Source organism: Pangasianodon hypophthalmus, chromosome 14 (assembly GCF_027358585.1).
Source record: "Pangasianodon hypophthalmus isolate fPanHyp1 chromosome 14, fPanHyp1.pri, whole genome shotgun sequence".
In the NCBI taxonomy this organism is placed as follows: domain Eukaryota; kingdom Metazoa; phylum Chordata; class Actinopteri; order Siluriformes; family Pangasiidae; genus Pangasianodon; species Pangasianodon hypophthalmus.
This window is the reverse complement of record NC_069723.1, coordinates 12905821-12925649: the sequence shown is the minus strand read 5'-3', so window position 1 is coordinate 12925649 and position 19829 is coordinate 12905821. Positions and strand designations below refer to the sequence as shown.

The 19829-nt window shown below is 40.5% G+C and overlaps 1 protein-coding gene across 2 annotated transcripts; it reads left to right on the top strand.

Annotated features, from left to right (window-relative positions):
- Nucleotides 1-535: 535 nt before the first annotated feature.
- Nucleotides 536-17955, top strand: akap1b (A kinase (PRKA) anchor protein 1b). Of its 2 annotated transcripts, none has more exons than XM_026924551.3 (11): nucleotides 536-720; nucleotides 4694-6393; nucleotides 10402-10535; nucleotides 10824-10950; nucleotides 11054-11181; nucleotides 12838-13015; nucleotides 13113-13263; nucleotides 13347-13414; nucleotides 13501-13574; nucleotides 13684-13749; nucleotides 15381-17955. In XM_026924551.3, the coding sequence occupies exons 2-11, from the start codon at nucleotides 4719-4721 to the stop codon at nucleotides 15441-15443; spliced, it is 2664 nt and encodes an 887-aa protein (XP_026780352.3). In that variant the 5' UTR covers nucleotides 536-720; nucleotides 4694-4718; the 3' UTR covers nucleotides 15444-17955. The 2 variants fall into 2 exon arrangements, with proteins under 2 accessions (XP_026780352.3, XP_053095758.1); XM_053239783.1 differs by lacking the exon at nucleotides 536-720 and adding an exon at nucleotides 864-1823.
- The last annotated feature ends 1874 nt before the right edge of the window (nucleotides 17956-19829 follow it).

Genomic DNA, 19829 nt, shown 5'->3' with positions numbered 1-19829 from the left:
CAAGGAATCCAGGGATTTTACTTTTTTTTTTTTTTTAATTTTGGCTTTTAAATTTTGAACACATGGTTCAAAAGTTATGACCATAAATGTACTTCCAAATTAGGGCCAAATTTGACCTGATGGTGGCGCTAGAGTGTTGGCAACACTTGGCCCAAATCTGGTCAGAATGTTCCTTAGACCCTCCCCAATCAGAGTGCCAGATTTCACAACTTTTTGCCAGACAGTTCTATGGGCTCCCATAGACACCCTACCCAGAAGAAGAAGAAGAAGAAGAAGAAGAAGAAAACATAGAATAACAATAGGGTGCTTATGCACCTTCAGTGCTTGGCCCCCTAATAATCATCATTATTATCATCATCATAGCAATTTATTTTATTATTATTATTATTATCATCATAGTAATTTATTTTATTATTATTATCATCATCATCACCACTCATCCTGATAGCAGCTTAGACGTTAAGTTTGGAACAAAGTAACGCGAGATCTTACCGAGTCGCAGGGAAAAGCGCGGTTATCGCGAGATTTGAACAGCTGATCCGGCTCTGTTTAGCGTGCTTTCGGTCGGTCAACACGTGGGGAGGAGAGAAAGAGCCAGAGACAGCAGCAGGGACGCGTTTGGATGGTGTTGGGCCCGGAGTAGCGGATTAGTAACCGAGCTTCATCACTTCATCACGGCTGTGCGCTTCACAGTGGAGGCGGGAAGGACACACAAACACGGTGAGATGGAGCTGAGCGCCGGTGCAGGACCGAGAGGCCGGAGTGTGTGCTCGCTAATTCGGGACAGGGATTGTTAGCTGGTTAGCTACCCTGCTAGCTAGTGTCTTATAGTGTCTCAACGTTGCCCTCTGTTTAGCTAGCGGTGTGGCTATTCCCAAAATGTGGCGTTTACCATGTTGCTGGCTTTCTTTCTTTTGCTCGCCCGCTATTTTAGACTTATCATTAGGATTTACAATACTGTGCCGTTTATAAACTAAATGTGCACTCTTACATGACTAAGTATGGCTTTCTAAAAGGACTTTATCTGAGTCTTGATTAATTTTATGTACCACAATTAAAAAAAAATGCTTTCAAATGTAGATAATTAGCAAGCTAGTCTTAGACTTATGAATAATAATAATAATAATAATAATAATAATAATATAGCATTGCTAGCTTGCGTAGGTCGGTGATATTAGGGAAGACCACTGATTTTGACAGATTTTAGCATACAATTTGAGAAGACGATGCTATGAGGGTCCACGGCGCGTGTTACATGTCGCGGAGCTGTAACTCAGAAACACTGCGCCTGTGAACGCTGCACGATCAGATCAAACCTTTGTAATGCTGCAAATCTCAACGGTCTTCTAATGACTGACATTTATCCACAGACATGGTGCGTTTCTCTATATTTTAGGTATCTGTCTAGAATTAACACGACACCACACGTGTTATCCAGTAGTCCTGGGGTTATAGTAATAGCTGAAAGTCAGGACACAGGGGTTAGTAGTGGACAGGTGCTGCTTGGGTGCTGTGTTCACTCGCGCAGTGCTTTGGCCTACTCCACTCCAATAAACCTGCACTAGGTCAAATTCAGCTAGCTTAGCCGTGCGCTCATTCAACTCTACACTTTATACCATTAAAACCTCATTTTTCGTGTCTGCTGTCTAGTGCAGAAGTTTGTCTTTCATTTTTTGGCAGCAAAATTTTGCTTTCATTATTTTTTTTAATGAATAATATTGGCGTTAGCATTAGACGGCTAGTCTGTTAGCGCGCATGGAGTCCCACTACGCTACAACACCATGCGCCACATGCCTGGCTTAGTTTTGCACGGCGCACTTCTGGTGAGTTTTCACACACCTCTTCGTATTGCTTTTATTGTTACATCATGCTAAAGGCTTAGAAACACATTTAGGTGATTTTATTACTCGTCTTGGAAAGCAGGTAGCTAACATAAGCCGAGTTATGCAGCTCAGCGGCTAGTATTTGGGTGCGCATGTTAACATTACCTCAGCCTCAGCATGCGGGCTGTTTGATAATCTCAGTGCAGAGCACGCAGCTAATAAGCAGCTTACAACGCCACTCCTAGCCGAAAAGGCAGCGTTATAACGTGTTATAGAAATACAGTGACCCTAGTGGAACTAGTTATCTCCTCCAAGGTCGTATGTTGGCGTGTCGCGGTGCCTGACTCGGTGTGTGCAGGCCGCCATAGAGCCAAACCGGGCTCCATGTTCCCCTCTGCCTGTGCGTTTATTTAACCTCGGCCAAGGTGAGCCGAGCTCCAGCTGCCAACATACGAATAGATATCTTACAGTAAGAGGTCGCGCGCGCGCGCGTGTGTGCGCTTGCGCGCAGCCTGACAGTTATAACTTCTATAGTTTAGTCATACACTAACCCCCCTCCCCCCTCCCCTTTTTAGGCTAATGTTGCTCCCGAGTGCTTGAACTGTCACCCTTTCACTATAAGAAACAGAAATTAGAAATATTACAATAATTAGAATGACTTATTTCCATTGAGTCCTGTGAGAATTATTGAGATATTACTCCAGATATCTCTGACACCTGTGGAGTGGACACAAAACCTACCCCAGGGTCTTTAACCAAAATCTGTGAAGGTCTTGATAAGCAGTTAACATGACTCAATGGTGACAAGTTACCTTTCAATTAATTAACCATTAATTATTAGTTTATGGCTATAAGTGAGACAATTTGAAGCAGTTTTTGTTGTTTTGTTTTGTAGTGGTGCGTCACCTTACCATTTTTGACTAGTGCCACGTCCTCTGAAGAGATAAGACACCTCTTTTTTAGTTTGACGAAGGGAGAAAAAAAATACAAACTTCTGTTTGTCTGTCTTTAAGCATTGTCTTTATTGACTTTTTTAAATAAGCCATATCATCAGTTCTCTAATCAGAACAGAGAGAGTTTTCACAGACTTAAATCGATTTTTCATTGTATTTCCCCTGTTCAGGCCAATTTGTGAAATGACAAGGCTTGTCATTTATTTTTAGCTGCCTTCATCTAAATAATTCACATAAATGCATGTGACTTGGTAAGCAGCAACAGAGGATCTGCTAGAGAAACCCCCAGTGCTGTCCTTGTGCTTCGCTAATGTCTAAATTGCCATATGCAAAATTCCCAACAGACGACCCAGTGACTCAACCTCCGGCCGTTTGAGAAGCTGTCAATCAAATGATTTGTGCACACACTTTCTGGACACAGTACTTGTTTCTTTGAAGTTGATCTTAAAGAATTAGTTTCCTAAACACCCTGGATTGATTGACTGATAAAATGTCCTTGGGTGTTGTTTAAAGAGGAGAAAACCCATCATTCTGCTCTCTTAATGCTATGTCTATCACAGCTAACCTGATGATAAGCTCAGTAAAGTGATCTTTGACCATTGAGAGGAAGATTTTATGATGAAGGGGTCTGAACCTGGCATTTTCAGTTTCTGACTTGTTTTGAATTTAAGGTATGGTTTGACATGGATATCTTTGCCTCACATAAGTCTGGCAACTATTACAATATTTGTCTTAGTTTCTAGAGGTCATTTATTAACTCTGTGGATTATTATGGTTCAGTGATACCAGGTTTAGCTTGATGAAAAATCAGTTTGGTTAGTTTGTTTTACACATCGTTGTTTGCTTTAACACTCATGCTGGTATGACACATGGTGTGTGTCCTTCCCTGTGCCATGGTGTTAACAGTCTTCATTTCAGCAAATCTGTCTGGGGTCATAGTCCAAGTTTATAATATATAAACGCTGTGTCCCTTTATGTAGTGCCGTGTCTCTGGAAGCCATACAGAGAGGAGACACGTTGCCCCCTGTAATGCATTCCTTTCTGTTCACAGGCTAGGCTTCTCTGGCTTAGTTAAGGAAAGGCATGCCTGGGTATCCTTTTTTTAACATGGACTGAATGCTGGCCAGAGAGCACAGCATGGAGTCCAGTCAGCCTGCTAGGTTAAACTGTAGATGTGTGGGCCTGCTAGGACTGCTCCAGCATGAACACCAGAATCTTCCTGGTGGTGGTGGTCTTGAAGGCTGACGTGAAATATCTCCATTTTGATGCTTTTCTGAAAAGTTGGGGGAATTGCTACAGGAGGAGCTTTGTTACTACTGTGTGGACTGGCCCTTCTATCAGAAACGCTGATAAATTCAGATAAATCCTTTTTGCAATAGCTATTCAGATAATAAATTTAGAACTTTTTTTCCAGCATGGGTTCAACAGTGAAACGTTTAAAATTAAGAATCCATACCATGTCCATATCCATGTAATTTAAATGTAAGTGTAATTTAATCATAATTAAATGTAGTGGTTGATCTGCAATTCATGCTTTCATGAGTATTAAGTGGCTTTATCTATACTGTGACATGACATTGCATTAAAACTAGATTACAGTACAATACAAAGAATGCTATAAGCCTGCACTATGTGCTGTATCTTGTAGCTGACTTTAAATGAGCATACAGTGCCAATATTGTAAAGTAGTAGAAATGGGGGAACTACGAAGATGGTAAATTTGTGGCTTAATCAAACTTCTCCCCATAGCCTAAATCAGTTCAAAAAGTCTTCATAAGTAATTTCATATACTATTGTAACTTAAGCAACTGAAATCTTTTTCACGTGTGATGTTAATTAATAACACCATATTGAGCATTACTACTGTTACTATTACCTGCTGAGCTCTGACTTAATTCTTTCTTCTTCTGTTCTCAGGAGCAGTACTTAGGATCCACAGGAGATGCCACTCAGGTTTCGGTCCTTTGTCCCGTACACACTTCCTGGAGTGCTTGCACTCATAGGCTGGTGGTGGTACATTTCTCGCAAGAAAGCACGGATCACCAGCCATGACAGTGAGGAGGAACCGGTTGCGGGCCTGCTGGCTTCACCTGCTAAGGGCACTAATGGAATGGTGGAAACCACACACAGCAGACCCTGCTTAGACAAACCCAGTGCCAAAGAACTGGTGTCTGCTGAGCAAGAGGTTGTAGCACGGATACACACAATGGCAACAAGCACCTCAGTAGAAGAACCAGTCAGCTCCCCAGTGGTAGTGGAAAAGCTGGGTACTCCTCCTCCATGCAGCACTGCAACTACAGACTCCCAACAGAGCAGCCTTGAAGTGGTCAGGGAAAAGTCCCCAATCTTAGCCTCAACTCCATCAAACGATGTTGAGGAGAGTCCTCCATGTGAGATACAAGAGGCAGTTGTTCTAAGCAATGAATCAAGCCAGTTGCCTGCTGAAGCAGAGCTGGACACTTCTGGCTCACTCGGGCATTCTTGGGATCAAACACTCGACAAACGGCAGACTGACGCAAACGAAATGGCTCCACTTATATGCCAGGTTGTGGAGTTGTCCAAAGCGGAGCGCCCAGAGCCTGAAGGAGAGGTGGCTGATGATGTATTGGCTGTGCCATTTGCTGAGAACCTCCAAGCAGACTTGGCAAAAGACGGTCTATCCTCCACCAAAGATGACTTGACTCTCGATTCACCAGCGACTGGGGATCAGTACACTCAATCTGCATCACAACAGTTACTTGGTCTTGACAGTCCTATACTTCCTGCCTCATTTCCAGTTTCCACCAGCTCCCCCGTCTTAAACGATTTTATACAAGTCCAGAACCACGAGAACGGAGACCTGAGCCGTGCAGTTGAGAGCAGCGACAGCACGGAGAAGCTGCAACGCCTTGCAGCCGGCCTCATCACTGAGGTCATTTCCGCAGCTGCCCAGGAGGTCATGGCAGTCAGCAGCACCACGTCTCAGCTCAGCGAGGGTCCGGAGGATGCTCACAGCATGGCAGTGAGCAGCTGCGTGTCTCAGCTCAGCGAGGGTCCAGACGATGCTCACAGCATCACGTCTAATTTAAATGGAAAGGAAATTGTCAGGGAAGAAGACGAGTGTGTGGCTCAGGTGGGTTCCTCTTCTGAAGACTACAAAGATCACGTAGAGCAGCATGCAGCACAGATTGCCAAGGAGGTCATCAATGGCTGCCTCACTCCCTCTATATGGGAGAAGTCCGAGACACAGGACAGTTTTGCTCTCAGTGACCATCAGGGACAGTTAGAATCGACTCAGATCCTGCCCACGGTTCAGGCGAAAGAGGAGGCTGTGATGGGAACAGAGGATTCTGGGTGTAGCACTTGCCAGTCAGAGGATGGCATCAGCAACGAAGACCTTGTCATCAGCACAGATTTGTCATCAACAGTTCATGACAGCAAAGAGGACCTTATTCAGATTTCAGGGATCTCGACTTCAGAGGAAAAAGGTGATGGACATCAGGAAAGCTCTGATTCAGCAGTCCTAGAGGAGACTGTGCTGAGCGGGGAGCAGGCAGCACCTACCTGTGTGCTAGCACAGGTGAATGGGGAAGCTCTCAGGAATGGAACCAGTGAAGCAGAGGCTGATCAGTCTGGAGGCGAGTTACATTATTTCTGATATATAAGGGTACTGTATGACTCTCCTAATAACTGAATAGCAAAAAATAAAAAATCCCACACATTACAGAAGGTCTACATAGCATACATACATTTTAATAATGTTCTCTAATCTTCCTGAAGTTCATTGCTCGCACTTTAGTTGTTAATCATTTCCCCATTAAGATAGGGTGGGAAGTGGGAAGTGTGAATCTTTTCTTGTGTCTTCAGGGGCTTCTTCCGGGTTCTCCGGTTTCCTCCCATCTCCCAAAAACCTCAGTAGGTGGACTGGCTACAGTAAAATTGCCCTTAGGTGTGAATGAAAGTGGGACTGGTGCCCCATCTACTGTGTCTTCACACCATTGCCCCAGTTGTTCCTGGGATTCTCCCCACTCACCTAAAGCGTGAATGAAGGAGTCTTCACTAGGGTGTGAGGAGGTTTTATGGTTTAAAGGAAGCACCTGTTGGACTGATCATTTGGTATGATTTATTGTGTTAATGTGTATTGTTCCAGCTGCTGCTGCTGCTGCTCTGTGATCCTCCCTTTTGCTAAACTGGCACTTAAATAAGTTGATCTTTGAAGCACCTAGTTGTTTGTCCCATTTCAAATTGCCTAGCACCTTCTGCCTCCCCTGTAGTCTCTTCTCATAGATAGGAAATGCTGCATTAGCATGGTTAGAGTGCCAAGCGTGAAAGTATGCTACATGATTCTAATCTATACCTAGCCTAAAGACATTCTGTTTTATTACTGTATTTGCTAAAAGATGAAACACTTTTGATGCAGAAATCTTCTAATGTACTGTGCAGTACAGCAAGCGGTGCTAATAAATCCGTGATTCAGCATTGCTGTTGTTTCCATTAACAAGTACTGTGGCTAAGTACCTGTCCTGAATTTAGTTACCCTTTGTGCCTAGGTACTAAGTGTAACGAACAGAGGTGTGTAGGTGGCGCCAGATGGAGTTGTATTGTTCAAATTCTCAAAATTGTTTTCTCCAGGATTGGCACACTTGGCTTTGTTTTTTGGCATCCTCATCATTACTATAAACTTGGCTTTGTTTTGTGTTCTCAGTAGGAGCCCCATCCAGTAGACAAGTGATAGCATTTCAATGTATAGGCTCCCTTTTTAAAATTTTATTATCTGAGACAATAGTTTTTCTGTCACTAGTCAACAACCCACAACCTCTTGAACTCCTCCTCCTTACATGAGTGCTGTTATTCATTTGGTAACAGATTCTGGATTCAGATTAGAGCCATACCACTGACCGTGCTATTTGTCACGTCTGCAGTGTGCATATGTCAACACCGTCAGTATTGTTACTCATGCGGATGGTTGGTAACTCAAGTGCTGCATGTATATATTGCACTTGGGACTGGATGATGTAGACAAAAATTGATTTCCAATAAAGTTGTTGAATATCACATGACAAAATGTGACAAATTAAGACTAAAGTAGAGATGGCACCGATTCGATACCAAGGATCGGTATCAGGCTGATGCCAGCAAAAAAATAAATAAATAAAAAATGGTGGACCAGACTTGTGAAGGGGGGAAAAAAAATAATTCAGTCCAATCCTGTAACAAATGGAAAAAGATTTGGATTTGCAAATGGAAATGTTTGCATATAAAGAGACATGATTGTATTTGTCCAGTGTTGATTTTATTATATTTATACTTTATTATATTTATTATGTTTGTCATGTAATTGGATGAGTTTAACTGAATAGAAAAAGCTGTGGTTTTGTTTGTCATGTTTTTAATCTATGTGTTTGTTCCTGTTCTCTTTTTTTAATCTGAAGTGCTTCTAAAATATTTAAAAATAGCATAAGGGTTAGGGTTAGGGATCGACAAAACGGATTATTGGTCCGCATGTTGATTTGGCACAGGTTTTCCGTTGAATGCCCTTCCTGACGCAACCCTTCCATTTTATCCGGGATTGGGACCAGCACTGAGTACCCTTTCAGTGTGTGTGTGTGTATGTATGTGTGTGTGTGTGTGTGTGTGTGTGTGTATAGTATTTTAATGTATCTGACTGTGTGTGATACAGAACCTGAAAATAAATGTTTATCTCCTTTTAGTTATCAACAAGCTTCGGAGTATTTCAGCAAATCTCCTGAAAAACGTAAAACATGATCTTAAGCTGTAGCATCTCAGTTCATCATTTCTAACCTTAAACAAAAATTCCATCATTCGCATATTTTACAAAAAAGGTTGGGGCTTGTGAGTCCAGGAAGCTGCTTTCTGTTTGTCAGCTTTAAAATTAGCATTTATTAAAGTGGTGCCGGTTAGAACACTTCACTGAGCTTTTAACTTCTTTTCAGCGCTCCATTGCCTCGCATTTAAACACATGCAGAGTGAAAACAAAGATGTGAGAGAGACACAGCTTGTTATAAACAGCCAAACACTTTCTGCCATTAAGTTTTGTCGAGGCCACAAACATAACGGGCTTTATAAAGTCATGATGAGCCCTGAGGAGTTAATGGACTTGCTCGTGTTTGTCTGAGTATTTGAGCTGTGAAAATGACTAAACTAACAATCTCTGTATCTGGTCTTTTTTGCGTCCTACACTTATCTGCCTGTGCTTGAAAAAGTGATTGTCACATGTGCACAGTGTTCATGGTAACTCGCATTATGATAACGATAAAAATATGATTCATTGTTCAGCCTAATTGCACTTGTGTTTATATAAGTCACACATAGCTGTTAAAGGAATTGACAGTGAGGTACCACATCGCTAATTGTTTAGGGATACACAATAAATGATAGTGATAGTAAAGCAGTTTTTGCTGAGCTTTGTTGAGGCTGGTGTACAATTAGTCATCAAGCAAATCTGCACATTTTGTTTGCAAAGTTTTGCATTGACAGACATGCTATGTTTATGAGCAGGTCCTTCCTTTTTAGCAATAAAATACATGAATGGTTGGAAAGTATAGCAGACTCTGTCTGATGTGTTATAGGCCAGTCTTGGCTCCTGTACCAATATCAAAGCAATGCATCACTAGTAACTGTGATGTTTACATTCTGCTGCCTGTAACTTTCTTTGAGTAATTTTGTTCAAATTGAATCCTGAGTTTTCATGAGTTGTCAATTAATGTACAACCTATTTACATGTTGTGTTTGGCCATGTGTTTAGTGTTTCAGCCTCAAGGTGGCTAAGTGATTTGACTACATAAGCCTTATTGTCCTTGTTCAGGACGTGTTTAAAAAAAAAAAGTGTACGTAGGACGTAAGCTTTAATAACAAGTTTATAAAAAGAGTATCAATGAAAAGGGATGATAAATATCAGTGTAGTACAATCGTGATCTATGTGTATGTACTGTGGGAAGTAAAATACTGTTGGCATTCCACCTTGGTGTCATCTTTCCAGAATGTGTCTACAATACATTGTAAGTATAAACAAATCATTGAATGCATAAATTGATAACTGCAGTTAGTTAACTTGTGATCTATGACTGGTTAGTGGACGTGTTGACAAGCTACAGCGCATGCATTTATTTTAAGTGAGCCTCACTGGCTACAGTCCTGTTTACAGATCACCACTAAACAAGTATCTACAGCTACCAGCTGACGCTTTCTCACATCAGAGATTTACCAGTTACATCTCTAGAGCCCTGGTGTGTATAGAGTATCTGTGGAATATGTCTGCATTGTGTGCTTTGTGTTGCTTAGCAGACTGTCATGACCTTTCTAACCCCAAGTCTATCATCTCATTTGCTGGGGTCTAACTCATGGCACTGTAAAGAATATCAGGTTATGGATAAATGTATAACGCAGACCTCTGCAGTAAACTTATTATGCAGATCATCCACATGTAGTTTCATGCAGAGGATAATAACTTCAGATATTGATGCAAAATGTAATCTGTATGAGCTAGGTGGTATCTTTCTGAAAATAGTTAGGCCTGCTGAAAGATAAATATGGAATGAGTAATATAATTCAGTTGTCACTCATGATTCTTTAGAATATTAGACTTAATGTCATGTTTGTGTTTTTATGTCCATGTCTTGCTGTAGGTTCGGATGTGAACAGTATGGATTCAGTAGACAGCTGCTCCGCTTTGGGGACAGGAAATGGTCAGCAGAGTGGCAGCCAGGCCAGTCAAACACAGAGCTCCGAGCTGATTGTGTGGGAAATAGAGGTGCCAAAGGTGAGTTTGGTGTTGAATCAAGTTCCAATCTCTGAACAGTTGTAACTAAGTTAACATATTTTAATAGTTTTTTCAAGCATAACAATAGCTATACCACCTCTAATGGTAAGCATAACGAGCAATAGTATAATTGTAAGCTCAAACGTGAGAAATAAACTATGAATCTGAATCTAACCATGCCTGTAAGAGTCTTAAGATATTTTGTTAATAATGAAACAAACTTGTCCATTATTTCTTAATTGATAATGTTCACTTTGCTCTGCTGTTCTCTTCATCTGTCATTTGCAGCATCTAGTTGGTAGATTAATTGGAAAACAAGGAAGGTATGTGAGCTTTCTGAAGCAGAGCTCTGGTGCAAAGATCTACATCTCAACTCTGCCTTACACTCAAGAGTTTCAGATCTGCCATATAGAAGGTGAGTGTGCTGATCCACTAGATGATCTTTTGTTCCACCCAACTTGTTGAGTGTTCACTTTGAAATGTGCTGTGTGGCAAATATCTATATTATCTGCTCTCAGGTACCCAGCAGCAGGTAGATAAAGCATTGGCCTTGATTGGTAAGAAGTTTAAAGACCTGGATCTGACCAACCTGTATGCTCCTCCATCGTTGCCTCTCTCCCTGCCCTCCCTGCCCATGACTTCCTGGGTATGATTCACTCTGGTTCTCTCATTTCTCTAGTATTGTTGCCAGAGAGGAAAATCCTTCTGCCTTTCGTTGAGATGATAGAGTATAAAAGTCACTCAAACAGGATTTGTATTATTTTTCCACTCTGCTCTCAGAGCAGACAAACTCGTTTTCTCCCTGTCAATCTATCACAACTTGCACCACCAAGACATAATTTATTCACTTGATACGTGACAGAGTGCATTTTCCTGCACCTCATGGGCCGATCAGCACATGCATACTGCAGTCTCGTTATCTCCTAATACACAGTTGAACAGGAGACTGTCCAGGTCTCATGCAAAGATTGTAGAGTGGAGTAACGGACGTGACCTCCAAACAAAATGGTGTCCCGTTTACTCGGTGTTTTCCTGTTTTTAATATTTTACCCATTTTGCATATGGAGACTACATATGTATTAGCATTATCATTAACATTAATTTATTTGTCAGAGCATCTGAATACAGGCTCCTGTCTCTGGTAGGCAAGCTGCATATAGTTTTAGATTGCATCTGTATGCAGACATGTTCAGAGCTCAAAAGATAACAACGGTGGAAGAAGCAAGGATCAATATAGACATTTTAGGTTATGTACTAAAACATATTTTTATTTGAACAGCAAACCACAGAACAAATGTGAAAAAAAAAAAAGAAAAAGGTTAACGGTTGGGTTGCTGTGCCACAAACAGCTGTACAAGAATAGCTCATTTTCTTAAGTGCAATAAAAAGGTCCATATAAATCAATCGAAACCAGTTTTTTCCATAACGAGCTCTTTGTTGCCATGTGTTTGTCTGTCTGAGAGACCCACAGCCTCTCTGCTTTACCCTGTGATAGCTGTATGCTTATGCTTGAGAATGCATACCAACACTCAGAGCTCCCGTACTCCACAACAAGTTGCAAGCAGGCGAATGGTTTTATTCAACCACAATAGGCCTATTGTGTTTATCTGTCTGCCCGCCTGTCTGCCCGTCTGTCTGCCTGTGACAACAAAAGACTGAAAATCTCTGATCTATAAACAAGTTTCTGCTGGTCTTTCATTTATACCAGAAATACTGTGCACTACAATAGGTGTGCATCGGTATAGGGTTACTGTACCTGAGCCAATTAAATGTATGGAAGAAAAAACTGCCTGTAGTTCAGCAACTCTAGTTTTTTAAACATGATAGTGCAGCTTCTGTAGCAGATCATCTGTTGCGGTTTATCCAGCCACATGCATTCATGTAAATTATTTAGCTGAAGACAGACTGGAGCCTAGCTACATGGCTAGAAACATTAGGTCTGTTAAGCAAACAGATGGCATAGCTTGTCATATAGAGAAGTCGACGCCGACAACAGAAAGTTTAGAAGTGTGGATAGAGGAGTATGCGTTTATTCTCCCTGCGTCAAGTCCAAAACGAACGTCTCCTCTATTCCATTGCGTTAGTCAAAAGTGGTAAAGTGAAGTACCACTAAGAAACAAAACATAACCACTTCGAATTATTTATAGCCTTAAACTAATCATGAAAGGTTAAGCATTATTAGGTAACTGTTGTCACTTTTGTGTCGTGTTAGTTGCTTGTCTTTTGTGCTCAGGGAATTATATGTGACTGGACCTTCATAATTTTTTTTTTTTTTTAATGAAAGTTTTTGTTCATCTTAAAGCTCCTGCTTCCTAACGGCGTAACAGTGGAGGTGATAGTGGTGAACATCGTCTCTGCGGGCCACGTGTTTGTCCAGCAGCACACGCACCCTACGTACCACGCTCTGCGCAGTCTGGACCAGCAGATGTTCCTGTGTTACTCTCAGCCTGGCACTCCTGCCCTGCCCTCACCTGCTGAAAGTAAGAAACTCAGTCTTTCACAATCATGGACTCCCACTGTGTGGTTCTACTTGACTAATCTGCATTTTGTCTGTTCTCCTCTCTTCCTGTTTGCCAGTTGGTGTGATCTGTGCGGCTCCTGCAGTGGAGGGAGCGTGGTGGCGAGCGCAGGTCATCTCCTTCTATAAGGATTCCAACGAAGTGGAGATCCGATACGTGGACTACGGCGGCTACGACCGAGTGAAGATTGATACTCTTCGTCAGATTAGGTTACTGCTCCTTTTGCTTGGTGTTAAAGTATGACACCCCAGGTTTTTAGCTTTCATCTTCATAAATAATTTGTTTCTTGCAGGTCTGACTTTGTGACGTTACCGTTCCAAGGGACAGAAGTGTTATTGGACAACATCGCTCCTCTTCCTGGTGGGTATTATCACGGTAGCTGCACAAATCGTTGATTTTACCCACTTTGTATAACCTGCCTCATGCCTTCCTCTGATCCTCTGTAGGAGAGGATGGCTTTTCAGCTGAAGCCAACTCTGCCCTGGAAGAGATGACACGAGGGCTACCTTTGCTTGCACAGGCAAGTGCTGAGCAACATGAGCTTCTGAATATGGTTCATGTTGGATTCATAAATTTTATTTATTTATTTATTTATTTTAAACCAAAAACTTACTGTTTGTTTATTTTAGGTCACAAATTACGACAATAACACAGGCCTTCCGTTAGTACAAATGTGGAACATGGTTGGAGACGAGGTGAGTGCATTCTGAATAGAGACTAGATCTTCACTCTATTTGCGCTACTAACAAGAATTTGTCATTTAATCCTGGATTTAAGGCAGAGAGAAGTATCCTCCAAGTTTATAGTTAGATTTTTACGGGGTTTTTTTTTTTTTTTTTTTTTTTTTTTTTTTTTTTTTTTGGTGTTGATAGTGACGGTTTTGACAGGTTTGGCAGCGTTCAGGCCAAAAGTGAATAAACTGTGCCTGGCAGAAAAGAACTCATTTGCTCCTGGTTGTGGATAATTTCACTTTGCGTTGACTTTTATCTGAACTTTGACCTATGCATTTGCACACCTTGGGCCTCATTTATCAATCTATTAATAAAGCTGTGTGTAAATGTTTGCTTAAGTCAAAATGAAGTAAAAATTTTGCCAAATCTTGTATTTGCATGTGTATGTTGATCACTCATAAAGTGCAAAGCCTGATACGGCTCATTTGCATTTAACGACGCCCACAAAGCTCCATAAAAAGCAAAGCGCACAGCTATCTGGAAACACGAAATGACTACTAAATGTTGAAAGAAAGGCAGAAGTGGAAGTTATTTTGACTCACTTCTATACCTGTAAAAAGTATTGGAGGAGGAAAAAGATCTACACTGTACCCAGGTGATCATGGACACCAAGCACATCACACAGGAAACAGATTTTTTTTTTTTTAATTGTTTCAAGTGTCTCGGGTGATGCGTTGGATCTAAAATGCACAGCGTTAAATGAGGACACAGTGATAAACAGAACAGGTTTATAATCCAGTTTTCGTCTTCAAAAAAAAAAATACAGGTCTTTAAACTTCCTTTCCCTCATAAGTACAGCCAATGCTAAATCTTCATGCCTTTTGTTTACAGCTTGGGGCTATGCACAGATAGACTTGGCCATCCTCCGTTTATATGGCGGCTTTTCTTTTGTCATAATGGAATGACTAGTTTTTTGTTTTAATTTATGAATTTGTGTTGGCTCGCTTTCTTTATTTTTCATATTCTTTAGTTAATGCTTATAATATTAAATTTGATGGTGTTCTTGGCCCCTGACCTAGTGAACTAGCATGAGGATGTGTTTTTGATTGAGAATACGAGTCCTTCTATAAGTTGCTCTGGATGAGGGCTTCTGCTAAAAGCTATAAATGCAAATAAATAAGAAATTTAAGCTTGACAGTATATTCCATGTATGAAAGTGCAGGCATCCATGCAAATTATATGGTTTGATACAATGAGTCGAGGTTTTCATTAGTTAGTCTTCTTATGTGTGAATTTACACACACTCAGGAGCATGACTAGGATACAAATATTTTTCTGAAATTACAGGATTTTGAAGACTACAAAATTTCTTGCTTAAATGCGCCTATGAACGATTTTTTTTCATATTCAGCTTGATGAGCCTATTTTTGCGAACCAGTAGAAAATGAGGGTGGGACTGTGGCTCTGGTCAGTAAAACTGCAGAGTAGAATGTGTTTATTGTTTATGCTGTTAGCATGGAGCCACTGACACGTGCTAGGGTTTTTTTTTTTCCCCATAAAATTCAGTAAAGCTTTTTCTCTCTGCCTGCTAGGATTTACATTTTAGCAATATTAAAACCTGTTTTGATTTAATTTCTTCTTTTTCCTCTTTGCAGCTGGTTCTGCTGAATCGTACATTAGCAGAGCGAGGTTTAGCTACGTGGGTGGACAGTTTCTGATCCCTTGCCTCCTGTTCTTCTCTCACCCTCCATCCCTTCCTTCACTTTTTAGACCCCGCCTACCTGAAGTGCACATCACTGGCTAGCAGAAAATTACTTTTACATTTGTTTTTTAAGGTTTTGCTTTCTACTCCCTTTCAAACTAAATTAATGTACTGTACAGGGGGACAAATATTGAAAATGGAGATAGCCAAGTTTTGATCAGAGAAAACTTGTACAAGGAAAAACTGACAGAAGAAATCTCTTCATTGGTGTAAATTTAAAGAAATCTAGTAACTAAATCAAGTTGATCATGTTTTCCGTCCAACGAGGCTCCTTCGGCACAAATCAGACTGTGGATTTAAGAGCTGTAATTGTATTTAAAAAAAAAAAGAAAAAGAAAAAAAAAGTGTACATTAAAATTGTAACAATGGTGCAGTTTGTAAAGACTGTTGATGCTCGGGTTTGGGACTGTTTTCAGCAACTTGTGCATACTTTTGTAGCTGTATCTCACTAATTAATATTGGATTTATTTCCTAGTTCACTACTGCAAGTTCCTTTGAGGTTGAGGCCCAAAGTCCCCAACACCTGTGCACATTTAGTGTATAGAACAGGACTCATCCATGTCATGAAGAAACACACTGTGCAAAGGTGTGTGATCCTCTTTCACAGAGTCTTGTTCATCAATGTGGCCTTACGGAGGGAAACAAAATCCTGCCCTCCGCTGCGCACAGTCTGTGGGACGTGTCCTGCAAATTGCCTTCAGTGTGAACATCTCCATATGCAGCTTACTTCTCTGTTGCTCTTATTTAAGAGTCCATTATTCAAGATTTTCTCATGTATCTCGAGGAATACACTAAAGCACTGACCAGCGCTTCACTTGAACATGGCTTCACTACACGTTTATCCTGACCTGTGATGAAACGTTCACATCAGAGCACTGAGGTGTATCAGAGCTCAGGCTCCTGTTTTGGGTAGATGAACTGCATGTAGTGTGCTGTGTCAATTGTATGCATGCAGTCCTGTTCAGAGCACATCTTTGATCCACACGTAACATAAACCCACATTTCACTATCTAGCGTGGCTTTGCGTAAACACCAGAGGAGGGTTGATCACTTGTCTGTAGTCTACTGTGCCCACAGTCAGGTTCCTTGGATCAAAACGGTCATCATGGTCAGTAGCTAATGTCTGTAGTCTGAAATGTTTAGAATGTCCACCGTCTCATTATGCTGGCTGCTAAAATAAGCACTCTGGTAATACTGGTTTGTTGCAAAAGATAAAAAGCTTTAAGAAGTCTCATTCAGGTTTTTTTTTTTTTTTTCCTTTAGTTGGGTTTGACCTAAGAAATGCTCTGTTGCCGTACAGGTATTTTGTTAAAAAGAGTGTAAACCACTGGGGATTTTTTTTTTTTTTTTAATTATTATTATTATTTGTGTGCGTGTGTGTGTGTGTGTGTGTGTCATTGAGTATGTTGCATTCAGGGCTCACTCATCCAGTTTTCTGCTGCTATACCACTTCCATCCTAATGTTGCCAATTCCTAACCTGATAGAATTTCACCAGCTGTTTTCATTTGGTCTGTTTGTTCATTTCTTTTTTTCCCCGAGCACTAATTTCCCTTTGTGATTTCCTCCTATGCGGTTATGTGTGTGCTGCTGTTGTATTTGATGAAGACTATATCTGTCTGGTTTCAACCTAACTTCAAAAACTTGAATTGTTTTTCCCTTGAATTTTGTTTGTTGATCTAAAAAGATGGTGATTATTGTGTGAACCCAACAGCCTTGTAAACTGTTAAAGAAGGATATGTTTCTGTAGACTGCAAAAGGATGTGCACTTTTCTGTAACCTCACTCTCTCTGAAATGCTATACGATCTGTAATATCTGTGGATTTGGCTTTATTTTTTTCCTGTCTGGTGCTCAGGTTGTTGGGTGTATTGTCTGAAGCTGTGGGGAAAAAATTAACACACTAGGCTATGATGTACTAAATGTACTATAGAATGTAGTCTGTTAAGGTATTTCTACATTATACAGTCAAACAAATAAGGCAGCACAGCAACTTAAATGCAGGAACTGTTTGTTTTTTTGTTTTTTTTTTCTCCCCCTCTTTGTAAGTTCATAATTACCCAGTAGATTTCTGACCATTTGTTCTTTTATCAGTGCTCGAAGTTCATGGCCTTCTCTTCTCAACCTTTTCCAATGCCATGCTTCATCTATCCATCATACTTCACTTGTCCATGTCTGTGTAAATAAAATTTCACTGTTCTTTTGTACTGGGAAAAGTGTATGAAAACAAAGGGATCATGTTTTTTTTTTTTCTTCCACCCCAACCACATGTTCTGTTTATAGGACTGGTTTGAAGTGTTTTGCTTAGCTAGTTGATTAATTCTTTGATTATTTGAGTGCAAAGCAATCCTGCCCACAGCATAACCATGTACAGGTCAGTTTTTGCTAGACTCAGAAAAGGTTTGAATCTCGGTTGTACAGATCTATATATATATAAATATATATAAAAGAGAATAAAATTATTAAAACATGCCCCATCTTGTTTTGTGCAATATAGCATTCAACAGACTGTCATTAAATACAGTTTTGATTATTGCAAAACCTACACAATCTTCTCTAAACTTTATATACATGATATTTCCTTAAAAAAAGGGAGGAAAAAGATAATGTTCCGGTGTTGGTTTAAAGTGTTGCAGATGTAAGTTTCTGTCAGCAGGGGGAGGAATAATACAGGCTTTATTCTGTTAATGAATAATGTATGAAATAACACTGTCCTGGGTTAAATACAGTTCTCTTCAAAAGTATTGGAATTGGCTGGGCCAATGCTTCCCCCCTCCGCGCACACACACACCCACACACACACACTGAAGACATTTGTGTTTGAGATCAAAAGATGAATATGAGATGATGGATAAGAATTTCAGCTTTCATTTCCTGATATTTATATCTAGATGTATTAAACAACTTGGAGCATGGCACCTTTTGTGGCAGAGCACCCAGTTTTTAGCTGAGCAGAAGTACTGGAACAGATACTTCAGTAGGTGAAATGCTTGCTCATATGGGTCAAAGTCTGGTGGTCAGTCTAAAACCTTCCACTTTTTTCCCCCGATCAAGTCCTTTTTTGTTGTGTTGGTAGTGTGTTTTGGGTCACTGTCTTGCTGCACAGTGAAGTTCCTCTCGATTAGATTCGGTGCATTTCTTTGTAAATTAGCAGACAGAATGTTTCTGTAGACTTCTGAATTAATTCTGCTGCTACCACCATGAGTTGACCACCCATTGCAGAAGCAGCCATGCAAGTCCAAGCCATAACACTACCTCCACCATGCTTCACTGATAGGCTTGTATGTTTGGGATCATGAACAGATCCTTTCTTTCTTTTACTTTCTTTTTCTTTTACTTCGGGCTTTCCATCACTTTGGTAGAGGTTAATCTTGGTTCCCGAACTTTTGTGGCATCTCTGTATTTCTTTGTGAATTCCAGTCTGGTTGTCTGAATCTTACTGCTGATGAGTGGATGTCACTTACTGTGTTTTTTTTTTTTTTTTTTTTTTTTAAGTCACAATGTTTGTCCTCAACTGCTGTTGTTTTCCTGACCAACCTGTTTGATGTCTGGTTGTTCGTACAACAGTGGTATTTTTCTTTTTCAGGACATTCCAAATTGTTGTATTAGCTATGCCCAATGCTTATGCAATGGCTCTGGTCAATTTTTCCCCTCTTTCTTCAGCTTCAAAATGGCTGGTTTACTCTCATAGATGGCTCTCTGGGCTTCATGTCGGTTTATCCTTTTTAACAACAAATGCAGTCTTTACAGACCAAGGGCTCAAACCAATAGTAGACGTTCAGAGCTATTCACTGTTTATACAATCGATCTAACAGGGCACACCTGGGCAACAAGAAACACCTGTCAGTCAAAAGCTGACGTTCTCAGTTGTTTACCACGTCTAGATGTAAATATCAGGAAATGAAAGCTGAAATTCTGATCTATTGTCTCATTCATATTTTGATTCATCATCTCAAACCCAAATGTCTTCAGTCTATAGCAAAATCGAAAGAATTGGCCTTACTGTTCCAGTACTTTCGGGAGGACCATATGTGCTTATGTTAATACATGTAGTCTTACCTACTATACTGGCTCTGTAATTGGGGCACACATCAAATCCTCTTTTGTTTGGTTCTGTAATCAAGTACTCATTTGCTTTGCTCTATGTGGAGATTCCTGTCTAGCCTGCAGAAGCTGTACATTTATTTGAAACATTAATTGCTGTGCTAATGCAGGCTTTAGTGTAACACCAGGCTTTAGGACTGGACTGCCTGCGTACAGCTGTTTTTCTCAACTACAGGAGAGCAGTGAGCAAGCCAGTAACTGATTCCAGTTTTTAAGTCATTTTCTGAATTGACATCATCTGT

Bases quoted from the DNA above. Each gene is read 5' to 3' on its own strand.
- akap1b (XM_026924551.3), top strand. From the start codon at position 4,719: ATGCCACTCAGGTTTCGGTCCTTTGTCCCGTACACACTTCCTGGAGTG. The intron at 11,182-12,837 runs GTATGATTCACT...TTCATCTTAAAG, and splicing joins CCCTGCCCATGACTTCCTGG to CTCCTGCTTCCTAACGGCGT. The intron at 13,016-13,112 runs GTAAGAAACTCA...CCTGTTTGCCAG, and splicing joins CCTGCCCTCACCTGCTGAAA to TTGGTGTGATCTGTGCGGCT.